The sequence below is a fragment of the Solanum dulcamara genome, chromosome 7 (assembly GCF_947179165.1).
Source record: "Solanum dulcamara chromosome 7, daSolDulc1.2, whole genome shotgun sequence".
Taxonomy (NCBI): Eukaryota; Viridiplantae; Streptophyta; class Magnoliopsida; order Solanales; family Solanaceae; genus Solanum; species Solanum dulcamara.
The window spans coordinates 43,604,030-43,619,791 of record NC_077243.1 but is presented as its reverse complement, the minus strand read 5'-3'; the positions used below and the strand labels follow the sequence as shown (position 1 = coordinate 43,619,791).

Below are 15,762 nucleotides of genomic sequence, written 5' to 3'. Positions count from 1 at the left end.
TTTATAAATAAACAGTTGAGTGTTTGGATAAAAGTGCTTAAATGAGGAAAATTATGTGAATTTTAGGATTAAAAGAATAAAAAGGGTAGTTTGGGAATTTAGTTAAAATATAAGGGATATAAAAGTAATTTCCATGGTCAAAGAAAATGACTTCAAGCACTTAGAAAAAAAAAAGGTTAGGAATCCTAACTTTTCATTTTTGACTGACTTTAAGAACTTTCTGGCTTAAAGTTAGCATTAGGTAAACACATCCAAAAGCTGAAAAGACACTTTAAGTTGGTTTTGACCAACTTAAAGCGAATCCAAACGGCTCTTAAAAGACACATACATTTTATGTATTATATAAAAAAAACAAATGAGTGGAATAGACCCTCAGTTAACTCAGCTCAACTTTAAACCCAACTATCGGCAATCTGGGTCGCCGTCTCAGGTCATACCCTCTCTCTGTGTGGCTCTACAGCCATTCTCCGCCAACCACAATCTTTCTCCTAGAAAGGGCTGAATCAAATAGAGTATATCTTTCTCTGGATGCATTGGTAAAAGGGAACAGTTATTTGTTGTGTGATTGCTGAAGCAGTATTTCTTAAGGTAACCTCCCCTGCCACTACACACGCAATCACAATTATGTATGCGTCTTTTCGAATTTCGAAGCATCTCTTAAAATTGTTTGAATATATGCCAGTAATTGTGCAATTTGAAGTTGAATTTTGATAGTTTTAGCTGGATTTATCCTGCAACCATTGTGAAAAAGGGAGGAAAAGTAATGGACTTTACCGGCTTAATTGTCTATTGCAAATGGGATCGTCAAGCGTAATGAAAACCATGGAAGACCAAGTTTGAATTCAGCAAAGGAAACAACGCCAAGTGGTTTATTCCTATCTGCCTTTTTGGGTACAGGTATTCCGTATACCTGTATGATGGGAAGATGCTCGTACTGTATAATAGTTCCGTTTGTTAGGGAATCAAAAACGTTTATTTTACTCTCCAAAACTAAATTTCTCTTTTAAGGAAAAAGAAGGTTGTCTATTATAAGAAATCTAGTGAACAATTGTCAAATTGGGAGCTTTCAACTTTTAACTTTCAGATGAAGAAAGTTTTTAAGATTGAATGCATATCTTATGAGATGGTGTAGAAGTGGAGCAGTTCCTAGCGAGCCAGTACATTCATAACCAGCTTGGAGAGGGTCATCCATGAAAACTTCTCGGGGAAGTCCTATTATTGTCATCTAAGCACCAGAGGAAATAGTAGACTCCTATTATAGTCATCTAAGCACCAGAGGAAATAGTAGACCTATGTGAAAAGCTTTATGGAGATATAGGACTCCAAAGAAGGTGCCAGCCTTGACATGGTGTTCTGCATGGAGAGCCATTCTGATTTTCTCAAGGCACTATATTCTTTGTGGTCAGCTGGTGTTGCTTGTGTAAAAAGTATGGGGAGGATATAAACCATCCACTGTGACATTATGGTTATGCCTCAGAGTTATGGGCTTGATGTATGCTGTCACATTGTGCCTTGGTAAAATAACACCATTGGGGTGTAGACACTAAACCTATGATCTATCAGGAAAAAGATAAACCAATTAAAAAGAATATAGAATGCAGAGTAGTCATGATTGAACCACTTCTGATTCACTGGTAATTACTAAAATCTGCGCTAAGGCACTCTTGACTGAGCCACTTATTGGGGAAATTTATAGCGTTCCCTCGAGGTATGACTCTTACATGAAATGGTAGCAGAGATGATTTCCTTCTAAACATAGTTTGTGCACAAAGACTTGTTTATCAAATATAGAGACCAAGTTGCTAATCAAGGTGGTACAAGCATGGGAATGCTTAAGTTTGGTAGGCAAATTGAAAACAACACCTTTAATATGTGAATAAAACCTGACCTAGCTACTTTTTTTTTCTGAATGATGACATGAAGAGTGCTTGTATTTTACTGGAATACCTTCAAGAGTTTTTTTTATCTGGTTTGAGATCCAACATATAGTTCGACAAATTGATAGTGTATATTTTGAGCCCTGCGATGTCTGCAGTAGACTTTACTTTGAAAACTGTTAGAATAGGAATAGATATATACAATCTTACTTAGAGTAGGAACAAAAATAGAAATATTAATAGGAATAGAAATAGTAAATAGTATCCTACTTGGTAAAGGATTGTATTGTAGTGTCTATAAATGGAGTCTCGATGTAATAATGTATATATACAATTCAATAATATTTTTCCTCTAAATTTCTCACATTGTATCAGAGCCTCTATGATCTTGGTAGAGAATCAAAGAGCTTCCGCTGCCGACGGGCGGCTATTACCCATATATGCCGTCCGTCTGACCAATGATTATGTTAACAAAAGTCGGGGTCACCGTGTATCTTTCTGATGACTATTTTCTCATATCTAATTTACGTAGCACTGTGCATCTTTTCGGTGACTACTTTTTCATATTTAATTTGTGTAGTACTGTGCATTTTTCCGGACTACTTTCTCATATCTGATTTGTGTAGCACCGTGCATCATTCTGGTGACTATTTTTTCATATCTTATTTGTGTAGCACCGTACCATCTTTCCGGTGATTACTTTCTCATATCCGATTTGTATAGTACCATACCATCTTTTCGGTGACTACTTTTTCATATCCGATTTGCGTAGCACTGTTCCATCTTTCCGGTGACTACTTTCTTATTTGTGTAGGGTCGTGCGGTCGTTCCGACCCTACCCATATAATTTCTATTTTCCAGTATGTTTATGCCAATATCATTCTCTTTCTCGGTAGGGTCATGCTATCATTCTAACCCTACCCATATAATTTTATTTCTCAGATTGTGACCACTTTCAGCCATCAAATCGAATAATCCAGCGCATGAGCATGTTTTGACCAGTTTTATGATTTACTTTTACCAAAAAAAGAAGAAAAAGGTATACTCAAAGTCTCAAAATATTTTTCTCCACGGTGATCTCTAGAAGAAGTCTATATGGAGCAACCAGTTGATTTTGTTGCTCAACGAGAGTCTGGTAGCCTTGTATGTCGATTGTGTAAGTCACTCTTTGGTTTGAAAGAGTCTTCTCAAGCTTGATTTGGGAAGTTCAATACTGCAATTCAGAAATTTATTACTCTGTGTTTTATCGACTTTATGCATCAAGTCCAGTATTTCATGAGAAGACTGAGTACATTGAGATTGACTGTCAATTTCGTGAAGTCGAGTGATCAACTTGCAAATATCTCACCAAGCCTCGCATCAGTCCTCGTATTAATTACATTTGTGGAAAGCTAGGTACATATGACTTGTATGCACTAGCTTGAGGGGGAGTGTTAGAATAAGAATAGATATATACAATCTTACTTAGAGTAGGAATAGAAATAGGAATATTAATAGGAATAGAAATAGTAAATAGTATCCTACTTAGTAAATGATTGTATTGTAGTGTCTATAAATAGAGTCTCTGTCTAATAATGTATATACACAATTCAATAATATTTTTCTCCTACATTTCTCACAAAAACTTTGAATGTTATATACTTACAGGGATCACACTGTTTCTTTCATGCCCCCTTTTCTCGTTTCGCATTGCTGTATCATCAAGTAGTTTCTGATTATTTCTTTTGTATACTTTACAGTTCGTGGCTTATAGAATGAATGCAATCATGTTGCAGTCTTTGCCAGCAGCCGAGAATGAAAGCTTTGGACTATTGTTTGTATTTTCAAAAAGTTCACCTATCCTGGATTTCTCCAACAGACTAGAAGTAACTGAACAAATTTCAAAGTTTGGTGTAAAATGTATGCCATCTCCTTATATTAGGTAACATTCAAAAATGTTGGTTTTGAATCATGTAAATATTTACATGACATTAGCTTTCTGAAAAATAATTTCTTTCATGGTTTAAACTTTTGTTCCTCAAAACAATTTCAGTTGCTTTTCCGAATGTGCAATAGGACCCTTTATGGAATTAAACTAGTTTTGCAGACATAGGCACCTGTTGTTATTTGACATTGAGAGAAGACCTGGAAGTAAATTCGCAATCAATTTTCCTAATTGTAGAAGTTTGAAGGTATTTGAGCTCTTTCAATCCCCACTCTTTGGCCAAAAGTTGGTGAAGGGTAGAGTACCCTTCTTTTTCCTCCTTGCTTTTGCTGCAGGTAGGACAATGTTTGAACTGTTTTAGCTATGGTTGGCATAGGGTTAACTAAGTGAGTTAGGGGAGATCCTTGCTCTGGGTTTAGAAGTAATAGGATTTTATATTAACAGCCTAGCAAAAAATTTGCATGGTGATTTTCTCAAGGCACTATATTCTTTTTACTAGTTTCTAAAACTTTATATTTATCACCTGGACCACATGATTTTTTGTAGTATGATTAACAACACATTTGTTATATCTCATAAAAGCTGCAAGCTTGTAAATTTGCTCTTCAAACTTTTGTGTGTAGACATATCTGTGCATTAGTTACTCTTTCATTGATTTCAATCAACTACACCTCAATCCCATACCAAATCATTTCTGTGCATCTTTACATGAATGTCCGCATGGAATCACATTAACAAATTTCTTGATAATGATTTGACTTATAGTGAGTATCAATCTAAATATTTGATTACCACTATATAGGTCTCTGTTGCCAACACGAAGTCGTGTTCTGTTTATTTGCTTAATGTTTTAAAATTTAGACACGTGTAATTGTGTTAGCTTCTTGAGAGACAAAACTCATGTCGCTCAACAAGAAACCAATTGAATGTTGCTTGCCCTTTTATTATTTTGTTCAGATTCTTTTCCGAGGTGTAGAAAACAAGAAGTTTTAAGTGATAAGTGAGGCTTTTTGTGACATGCCCAAATGTAAAAATGGAATATCTATTCTCTTTTACGGGATCAAGCCCCAAATCAGAAAGAAGAGGAGAATTTTGCTCATAGATTTAGATATCTGTTGTTTTGTATTTTTGCTCTTTTAGTATGTAGGCATGGATGATTATTTAAACTATATGGAGATATTGAATTACTTCAATGTATTGTGGTTAGAATCTATATTATCCATGGAGTGTAACAGTGTATAAAGAATTAATATTATAAATTTATAATTGTGTCTTACTACTGTCATATTCCCAATTTTTTCAAAGAATTTCGCAAAATATGCTTCCAGGGCCATTGCTTAATATGTTATAGTTAATCTTCCTTGGACATAATTCTGTAACAAGATTTGACTGAGGATTCCCCTTTGCTGTACCCTTTCCAAAGCAAATTACCTGAACTTGAGAAGCAGCTTCGAAAACTTTAAACAGCTTGTACAGTTAGATTATCTTTTGTTGTTTAATTCTTAGTGTAAACTGGAATATGCTACTAACGAGATAGAAACTTTATTTTTTTTGATAAAGGTAACTTTGTATTCACATGAAAACATCATCCAAAAATGATGAGATGAAGATAGAAACTTTATTAGATTTCGTAGATTCTAAGTTTATCAGAGGGTCGTACTGTTTTTCCCACACATGTACAAAATTTACAGCACACCCCTTTTGCTGTGTTGTGAATACAATCATTACCTTTTCAAAGAAAATCAAAGAGTTATCAACCTATCTGTCTTGGCGTCCACTGGTGCTAGTGTTTGTGTCTGTGCTACTTTAAAGAGCTAATTCTGTTTATGCTCTGAAAGTCTGTTTAAAGTTTAGCCTGTATGAGGTCGAATGAGACCTCTGTCAATATGAAGGCTTACTTTTATAAGAAACTATGGTGTTGCTTTTCTCCAACAAAAAATAAATTGTTCTCTTTGTGTCACGACCCAAAGCTACCCCTAGACGTGACATGGTGAATAGAATCCCAAAAGACTCTAAACGAACCACTTTACATAGCATAACACTAAGATAATCAACATAGATGAAAGTGAAGAGATAAGCGGGATATAAGTCTCAAAAGTCTGATATAGCATAATAGGAAAATCAGATACATCTCAAATACGCGGAATCAACTAATGTCTGAAGGCCTCTGTTATAGGTGAGATGCTAGAACATGTCTCTAGCTATCTCTAACATTTGAAAGGAAGAAAGAAATCATAAGGGCATGTACTCGAAGTATGAGGACTCACCAACACTGAGCAAGACTGATAGGAATCTCGTACTATCCACGGTCGGAAGGAGGTGCATCAAAAACTATATTGTGAGATAATATAGGAAAAAGTATGCGGCCAGTACTATGGAATTTACTGAGTATGGAGAACATGCATAAACATAACATGATGACATGATAAGTCTGAAAACATGCTAATACAATGACCTATTAAATCATCACATAATCTGATAAGCCGAATTCATAAAATATAGTACAAGGTCAATGCAATATTTTGAAAATCATAAACTGTTGTGGGAGATACCGTTAATCGACATAAACCATGTGAGCTATAACAGAGAGTTCAATGTCCTGCTCCCACACTGAAAAGAGAGTGTCCTACTTGCCAAGGTAAGGACCAAAATCATGAGCTAAAGTGGATCCACTAGCTAATGCCATTCGGGACAACCTACGGGGGCACGTAGTTCTGAGACCTGGGTAATCACCACTAGTCCAACTCGGTGCTAAGTAAACTCCCAATGGAAAACATGCATAATCATATCATATTCATATTCTTTGAATTAGTATGAATCTAGTAATACCAAGTCAACATGCAAGACTCATAATCATAAGAATAGCTCCTTTAAAATATCGCGATTTCATAACATATTCATAGGAGACACTTAATCAAAAGCATCTAAATCATGATAGTCTTTTCATAGTAAAACCACACTTCAATTGAAAGTGGCTAAATCATAATAATCTTTCATAATGAGAATACTTCAATCGGAAGCAACCTAATTTCATAAAATCGTATTGATACTTTATTCGATAGCATCCTTAAATCACAATCTCTTTAATTCATAATGCATGCATAATCTCAAAGCTTGATTTCATAATCAAATACTCATATGGCATGGGTTCATGTGAAAATCTTTGAAAACCTTGAATTATGATCAAATCATGCATAATAAGATCAATCATGACATGTAAAGTTGAAATCAATTGAACCCATGAAAGAATCATGAAAACCTAGACTTTGGGTAGAATCATATATGGAGAGTTGAGGTTTCTTTGGGACTCAATGGGTGAAGAGGAATCGATTGATGAATTTTTCCACATACCTTAAATGAAATCCAAATCAAAAATTGAAGGAGGAGACTTGAAGCTTGAGACCTTGTTCTTGCCTTGAGAGAGAAGCTCGAGAGAGGAGAAATCTATTTTGGGTTGGTAGTTGAGAGAATGAGGGATTAGGCTGATAGAAACCCCTAAATCCCACTTAAAACAATCCAGAACGACATAGTATAGAAATTGAAGGAGTGGGAAAAGGCTAAAATAGCCTTGAGAAAATAACTGTCGAAACCCACTCCACGGAGGCCTCCACGAACCGTAAAATCCTTCACGGTCCGTGAAGATGCTCGTAAACTGAAGGAGAACTGGGCTCCTGAAGGGTTCCTTACATAGATCCATCTACGATCCGTTTACATTTCTACGAGTCGTACAAGTCATCCGTGTTGGTCAACTAAAACCAACTATACTGAAGGGGTTCTACAGATGGGTATACGGTCCGTGAACCCTCATACGGACCGTACAATCTTCCGTATACCTGAGTCCCAAAATTTCTTTTTTTCCTGAAGTCACTTCACGATGGCTTCCACGAACCGTGCAACCTTATACGGTCTGTGAAGTCTTCCGTAGAATGAAAGTTGCAGACCTCAACAACTCTTCTGAAATTTCCAACTTTATCTGAGTTAGGCACATTCGAGGTGTTACACTCTGAAACAATGTCAATAATATGCTGGAAGTCTTGAGGGTGGTTGTTGTGCAAAATACCTGTATTTTCTTGAAATCTATGCAAATTTAACTAATAAGAGAACAAAAAAGTTTGTCAAAGAATATGCTGCCAGACACATTTTTCGAGGACTCTCTCTTCAGTGATCACTCGGATCGCCTGAAATATCCCCCTCCTTTATTTCTTTTCTCTTTCTTTCTTCTTTATTATGGGTGGGAGTTGTTTCTTCTTTTCAGGTGATAAATTTTTAAAATTAAGGATATTAGCTAAGGCCAGTTTAGGTGGTTCTTATTTAGTGAACGAAGCAGTCAATTCCCCAGCAAAATAAAAATCGATGAAAGCAACCTGAGATGGGTTTGCAATTCTTTACAAAAGGCTTCTCGAGGCTCTGGAGACTTCTACAAAAGATGGGGAAGAAGGCAACATAATGATCTACATAGGGTATATCAAATTTATTATATTTATAGGCTCTTTCTACGAATTTAGACTTGGAGGGGAGACAGGAAAAGTGCTACTATTATATTCCGGAGGCAGATTCTAATCTTACTTGTCTGGTGTGAAATTGCTTCAAAGATTCTAAGATTCTTGGGCAAACCGACGAATCCATCTCTTCGAAGGTTCACTACCCTGGGGAAGTCTTCTTTTGAGGCTGCATGCATGTCACGACCCGACCTAGGGCCTAGTCGTAACACGGCGATCGAAATCCCGGAGGGTTCCAACCAAGCCTCTTGTACATATCATAAGCATATGTAAGATAAAATATAAAAGCGAAAACATCATAAGAGAGTCTAAGCCATGTATGGAAATCTAAAAAAAATATTTTATGACAACATAGACTCAAACATATGTCCAACTAGTTGCCTCGAAACATAAGTATGGGCGGGGGCTAAGACATGTCCCTAGCTCACCCTCAATATACAACATAAGCAAACGTCTGTTGAAAAGGAAGTAGTAAGTACCTTGAAACTAGTCCCCGGTCAATGAGGACTCACCACAACGCCTTCGATTAGAGGATGCCTACTAGTTATGTGAACGATAAGGATCTTCAATCTCATCCCCTACATTATGAGACAATATAGGCAAAAAGTATGCATTAGTACGTTGGAATGTACTAAGTATGAGGGCGTGACATGCAAAGTAAATCATGGATATGCAAGGGTCAAGTAAATCACATGATAAGATGGAATACATAAAGTCATGAGAAAATCATATTGACCAAAGCATTTAAAACATAAGTTCAAGTCATAACGTACTTAAGAAATCATACATATGTGGGATAGGAACCATAACCGACAATAAGACCATGCGAGCTATAACATGAAATCTGATGATACCCACATCGAGAAGGAGGCTACTTTGCCAAGGTAGACTCCTAATCATGAACATGTGCTATTTGTGGATCCACTAGTTAGGCCATCAAAGCAACCTACGGTGGCACATAATTTATGGGACATGAGGCTGCTACTAAGGCTTTTGGTAGGGCCCCCGCCTCAAGTCCACTCGGTGCTTAGTCAAATCCCACGGAATACATACATAACAGAAGATCATAATATCATATATTATAGTCATGTTCATAGTCATAGAGTAGCTCATTTTTACAACATACTTGTAATGTGAGAATTGTCCTTTCATCATTACAATCATTTTTGCATAATTCATATCAATAGGCCTTAGGTCACCACATAGGATCCTAAGTCACCTTACTTCATAACTTGCATGAAATTCATACCTTGAAACATACTTAGAATTCATGATCATCATGGAAACACATAGTCATAATTCATACTTTGAAAATTCATGACCATAGCTTGAACTTGATATTAGGGCATGACATGAATGCATGACCAATTGACTTAAAAATCATGAAATTAGCTTAAAGATATGCATGATCATAAACTTTTTATCAGCCCATACATAATTTCTATAGATAATATCATTTGGAAGTATAATTGAAAATATTCATATTTACATCATGAACCTAGAAATCAAAATAGGAGAATTCATGGAAAAACTCTTCAATTTAATTCAATAGCCATCAATTTATATCAAAATAGATTAATGATCATACTTTAAATCAACATTCATGCAATTGGAATAGATATCACAAAACCCATTAAATATCATACTTTAATTTGATAGAAAACTTGAGAAATTGATTGAGCTTCATGGAAGAAAGGATCCATGAATCAATACCCACATACCTTGAGTGAGAACACAAATTAATTGGGCAGAACTTGAGAGTATTGATGGAGAAATTGAGTGAATTTGCTTGAAGTCTTCAATGGAAACCCTTGAGATCCTTTTTGTAGAGAGAAATATTTGATAGATGAATTGTAGAAGAATGAATTAAATTAGAGGTTTAGGTAGATTTATAGAGTTGAATTAGGTTCTAAAAACGTCTAGGTTCATTAACTAATAATTTGGAAAAAGTCTAAAATGCCCTAAAAAAACTTAATTTCGTCCAGGAAACCTTCCCAGGTCCGCAACGCGGACCTGCCGTGGTCTACTTGGCCGATAAACTGTCCCAGTTCTACGACGCGGTCCTGTCCCGGACTACTCTGTCTTGTGCGGCTTCCCAGTTCCGCGACGCAGTCCTGTCGCGGACCACACTGTTTTGTGGTTTCTTCGAAAATCTTTCTTCCGTTCTACGGGTCCTTAAAATCCACCGAGACCATTTTCCCGCAGGTTTTGACCCCCTGATCAATATTCTGAACTCAGATTTTCCAAAAAGATTAAGGATAATACATGACATGAGCGGTCTATTTCCAAGGCATTCTTAAGGTATATATATATATATATATATATTTTTTTTTTTTTTAAATTCTGAGGGATGTTACAATGCAAACAGAGTTGGCTGGATCTGGCACATCAAGACAAACCGGAATCCACAAATTTGTTTCTTTCTTGTTGTCTTGTGGGAACCACAAACGATCCTTTCAAATTGAGCCCAAAATCGGAGGTTATTTAAAAATAGTTCCTAAGCAGATGGAAGATAACAGTAGAGGGTTGAGGGTCACTCTTATTTCTCACAACCAATATCTATTTGAACTTCCATAGAGGCATGAGGCGGAGAGGGTAAAAATGGGTGATTGGTTGAGGGTCACTCCTAACTCTCACAACCAATTTCTATTTGAATTTCCGTCGAGGCAGGAGGCGTGAGGGTAAAAATAGGTGATTGATTTTGGAATGGATGAAGTCTCACTCTTGAATGGTGATTTCCAGTGGTCGGAACTCAACTTGCAATAACAAAGTAAGCTTACAGCAGGAGCGGGCTCAAACCCCACTTCAGCCGAGAGTGGACCACTTATATGATTCTTGACTAAAGAAAAGCAATAAAGCTCCTTTAATTAAGACAAGGCCACAATTACATGAGTCGAAATCAAAAGGGTCAGCCCAATCTCTCTATCAGTAAACCCCTACTTTATCCACAAAAGGGAAGGGCCTAGCTGAAACTCTCTATGGATCCAGCGGCGACAACTAGTCGACCTTTTAGTTCCATGGTGGATAACGACAATGCAGATGATGAAGTGGAAGCCTGACATTCTGTGTTTGCAGAAAACTAACATCGAAGATATTCTGTGGAGATAACTAGACAGTTATGGGGTTCGAGATGGGTGGAACTGAAAGCCAACGCCAATAGAGGGGGCATAATTATATTATCAGATAAAAGACCATGGAGTTGTGTTGATGCTCATTAAGGGCAACACACTGTCAGTTATGATGGAAGGTGTTCAAACTGATTTCAGATTCTGCTTTACTGGTGCCTATGGGCCACACACTGATTGGGAAAGGGATGAATTCTGGAATGTCTTAGCCGATGTAAGGGGTCTTTAGAATGAAAGTTGGGGCATCGGAGGAGATTTTAATATCTGTCGATTTGAAAGTGAAAGATTCAATTGTCTAAGAAGATATAGGGCCACGAAATTTTTCTATGAATTTATTCAAGACATGGGCTTACTTGATTCACCATTGCAAGGGGACTTCTATACTTGGACCAGGAGGGAAAACTCACTACAAGCCTCTAGAATTGATAGATCTCCATTTTTAATTGCAGTAATATGTTCTTGGAGACTGAAACCGAGATGCCTGTAGTTGAAAGAAGGGGACAGAAATACTAAATACTTCTAAAGGGCTTCTCACTCTCATAGGAGATACAACTGTATTGATGGGTTTGAAGAAGGGGGGGGGGATCATTATTGAGGACAAAGTGCAAGTAAAAGAGGCTATTCTTGATTTCTATAAGGTTATATAGAGAAGATGAAGCTTGGAGGCCTACAATAACCTTTGAAGGCTGGAATTGTTTGAACCAAGACGATAGGGTAGCTCTTGAACAACCTTTTGAAGAAAAGGAAGTGTTGACAAGAGCCCCAGACCCATATGGCTTCACAATGGCCTGCTAATGCTGGGACACTATTGAACATGACCTTATGGGTACCTTTCATCATTTTCACAACAATTGCCACATGTTTAAATCTTTCAATGCTTCTTTTAGTGCCCTTATCCATAAAAAGAAAGGTGCTATAGAAGACTTAGACCTATCAATCTTATTGGTAGGGCCTACAAGTTACTGGCAAAGCTAACCGAAAGATTGAAAAAAGTGATTGGGAGATAGGTCTTAGGCTATCAGAATGCTTTTATTAGAGGCAGACGGATCACTGGTACAGTCCTTATAGCAAATGAAGTATTGTATTGGAGGTGTCTCTTATTCAAGCTGGATATAGAGAAGGCTTTTGACAAGCTGAACTGACAGTATCTCATTTCTCTCCTAAGGCAAATGGGGATTGGTGAGAAATGGATCAAATGCAGCTTTTCCACAGTTAAATATTCTGTTCTGGTCAACAGAAGCCCTGTAGGGTTCTTTCCCCCCTTGAGATGGATAAGACAAGGTGACCACCTATCTCCCTTCCTCTTCATTCTGGCCATGGAGGGTCTCAGTAGCATACTGGAAAAGGTAAAGCAATTGCAATGGATTGGGTTTTTATAAGTGAGTAACAACCCTGGTCATACAGGCCTTGTTTCTCATCTTCTCTTAGCTGATGACACTCTTTTTTGCTGTGGTGCTGAGGAGTCTCAACTGAGGTATCTCAACCTCACCCTTATTATCTTTGAAGCCTTATCTTGGCTCCACATTAACATGTCGAATTGCATTATCTACCCTGTCAATATGGTCCCAGATCTTGAGATTCTAGCCAACATTATATGTTGTAGCACTGGCACATTTCCCCCTCTACCTATCTAGGACTTCAGTAGACATTTGGAATGTGGTCATTGTAAAGTTTGAAAAAAGATTGGCCTCCTGGTAACTACAATACCTTTCTCTTGGTGTTAGAGTAAACACTCACCAATAGCATTCTTGATAGTATTCCAACTTATTTCATGTTTTTGTTCCCAATATCAACACCAACAGAGGTTCAATATCAACTTGACAAGTTAAGGAGGTCTTTTTTGTGGTAATAGTGGAATTCACAAATTTTATCTAGTCAAGTGGGCCAAAGTAACTCTTTCAAAGCATCTAGGTGCTCTTGGTTTAAAGGATTTAGCAGTACACTACAAATGTATGTTAATGAAATGGCATTGGAGGTTTAATCAAGATGATGCTGGTCTTTGGAAGGAGATTATCCTAGCTAAATATGGCAGCACTAGCCATTGGTGCTCCAACCTAGACTTAACTCCTTATGGGTCTGGATTGTGGAAAGATATCAGGAGATTGTGGGATGAATTTTTTCTCAACTCTTCCTTCCAATTAGGAAATGAGCTCATCTTCTATTCTGGAAAGACAAATGGCTTGGCTCTACCACTCCTAAGCATACCTTCCCCAGGCTGTTCCTTATAACTACTAATCCAGATTTAACAATTGCTCATAACTGGAGGACAACTCATGGAATTTGCACCTAAGAAGACACCTAAATTACTGGGAAATGCATGACATGATAGCATTGATTGGGAGTTTGCAGAGCAGTCCATTTCTCACTCATAGTAGTGACAGACTTAAGTGGGGCAGTAACAAGGATGGTTCTGACTCTGTCATAGAAGGTTACTTGCTTCTGAGCTCAAACAAGGACCTGATTGACCAATGGCCTCATCTGGAAAACTAAATTAGCACCAAAAGTTTCCTGTTTCTGCTGGATCACCTTAAAAGGAGCTTGTTTTACTCTGAACAATCTCATGAAAAGGAAATTTCTTCTAGCTAATAGATGTTACATGTGCCATTGCACCTCTGAGTCCATTAACCACCTGTTCTTATACTGTCCAGTTGCTACAGATGTGTGGAGTATGTTCATCTCTTGTTTGGTCTGCAATGGTCTATGCCTCGCACTGTCAGGCAAGTTTTTGGCTGTTGGAGTTCTTGGAAGTTGGGAATGCCATCAGAATAATCTGGTCTATGGTTTATGGTTCCTGCTTGTATTTCGTGGTGCTTTCGCTTGGAAAGGAATCAAAGATGTTTTGCTGGTATTGCAACTGCCAGTTTCAATCTGAAGGACAGATGCCTGACTACTCTTTATAGCTGGATTAATCTTACCCCTTCATAACCCAGATTCCTTTTGGATCTTATTAACTCTTTAGTCTTACAATAAACCTTTGGATTTGTCAGCTCTTTAGACTTATGATAGGTTTATATGAGCTGATATCTCCTCTTATGCATCTCCTTGATGCTTTTGTGATTTGTAAAACACTTCATTAAAAAAAAATATATGCTGGAAGTGTATTCGAAAAATTGAGAGTGAGGGATCACGTGCTTTACCAAGTCAATAGGACCGAGATGGAGAAAATCAACAAGATACATTTGTGGTAAAAATAGTTATTTATATATTTGTCTTGGTTTTGTAACTTTTTCATTTTTGCATGATTAAACAGACCTTTGTTTTGTAAAAACAGGTCCTGGACAAGAAGACGTCGTTCAAGAATAGCATTTGCTCTGGATACAGGAAGAATTCCCAGTAATGACGATCAAGATGGCCTCAATGGTGATGGCCGTGATCTAGGTGGAACTCGTTTGGGGAGGATAGTAGGTGCTGGAGGCAGGCAGTTCCTGGAGAAGCTTAATTCAGCTCGAAAAAATTTTCCTATGAAAGTATTTCTGCTTCTCTTAGGTTTTTATACGGCAAATGCCTTGGCTACGATCCTAGGACAGACTGGTGATTGGGATGTATTAGTAGCAGGAGTTGTCGTAGCTACAATTGAGGGAATTGGAATGCTGATGTATAAAAAACCTCCTTCTCTACCATCCAGGAGGTTGCAGTCTCTGGTTTCAATGGTGAACTACTGGAAAGCAGGTGTTATTCTAGGTCTCTTTGTTGATGCTTTCAAACTAGGCAGTTGATTTTCTCTCTAGCAACCTTGAATTCTTTTCTCAAAAGTCAAAATGATTGTTGCCTCAATGCATTCATGTGTATTTAAAGTCAAAATGGCCATTGCCTTAATGCATTCATGTGTATGTATCATATACTAGACTGCTCCTATGTACTTGAGTGATAGTTGAGGTGCTTCTATATTGTGAGGGCACATGTATATTTAATAAAATTGTTTTCCAATTCATTTATGATACCTTTCTGTTATATCTGAGGTCAATACTATTGCAATCTCTCTCACATGTGACTGCTTTATTAATCTTACTTGTTTGACATTTTGTAGCAAATTTTCAAGTTGAAAGGTTGCTGAGAGCAATTTTCTGCTGAACTCCTAGCTGCTCAAAATGTGTTGTGCATATTGATTCATTCTGAGACCCAGATTTTCAGACAGCATTCAACATCCAGCTAAAAATTTAATAAAAGTAAAACTACTTCTACACTATTGTATAGTTAGTTAATTGTTGTCCCAGATGGTACATATATGTCACAGTAGGGCGTGTTTAAAGTAGAGCTAAGATCGCATGTAGGATAATTGGCCCGAAAAGACCATCTTTTCTCTGAAGTAAAAGAGAGACTATATATATATACTAGAA

General features: G+C 37.2%; 1 protein-coding gene across 4 annotated transcripts; it reads left to right on the top strand.

The window, feature by feature from the left end:
* The first annotated feature begins 365 nt into the window (after window positions 1-365).
* LOC129894340 (ycf20-like protein) lies at window positions 366-15,365 on the top strand. 4 transcript variants are annotated; one of them, XM_055969986.1, is made up of 4 exons: window positions 366-588; window positions 2,820-3,033; window positions 3,617-3,798; window positions 14,697-15,365. In XM_055969986.1, exons 3-4 carry the CDS (start codon window positions 3,632-3,634, stop codon window positions 15,139-15,141), a joined length of 612 nt encoding a protein of 203 aa, XP_055825961.1. In that variant the 5' UTR covers window positions 366-588; window positions 2,820-3,033; window positions 3,617-3,631; the 3' UTR covers window positions 15,142-15,365. The 4 variants fall into 4 exon arrangements, with proteins under 4 accessions (XP_055825961.1, XP_055825963.1, XP_055825960.1 ...); XM_055969988.1 differs by lacking the exon at window positions 2,820-3,033 and adding an exon at window positions 752-897; XM_055969985.1 differs by lacking the exon at window positions 2,820-3,033.
* The last annotated feature ends 397 nt before the right edge of the window (window positions 15,366-15,762 follow it).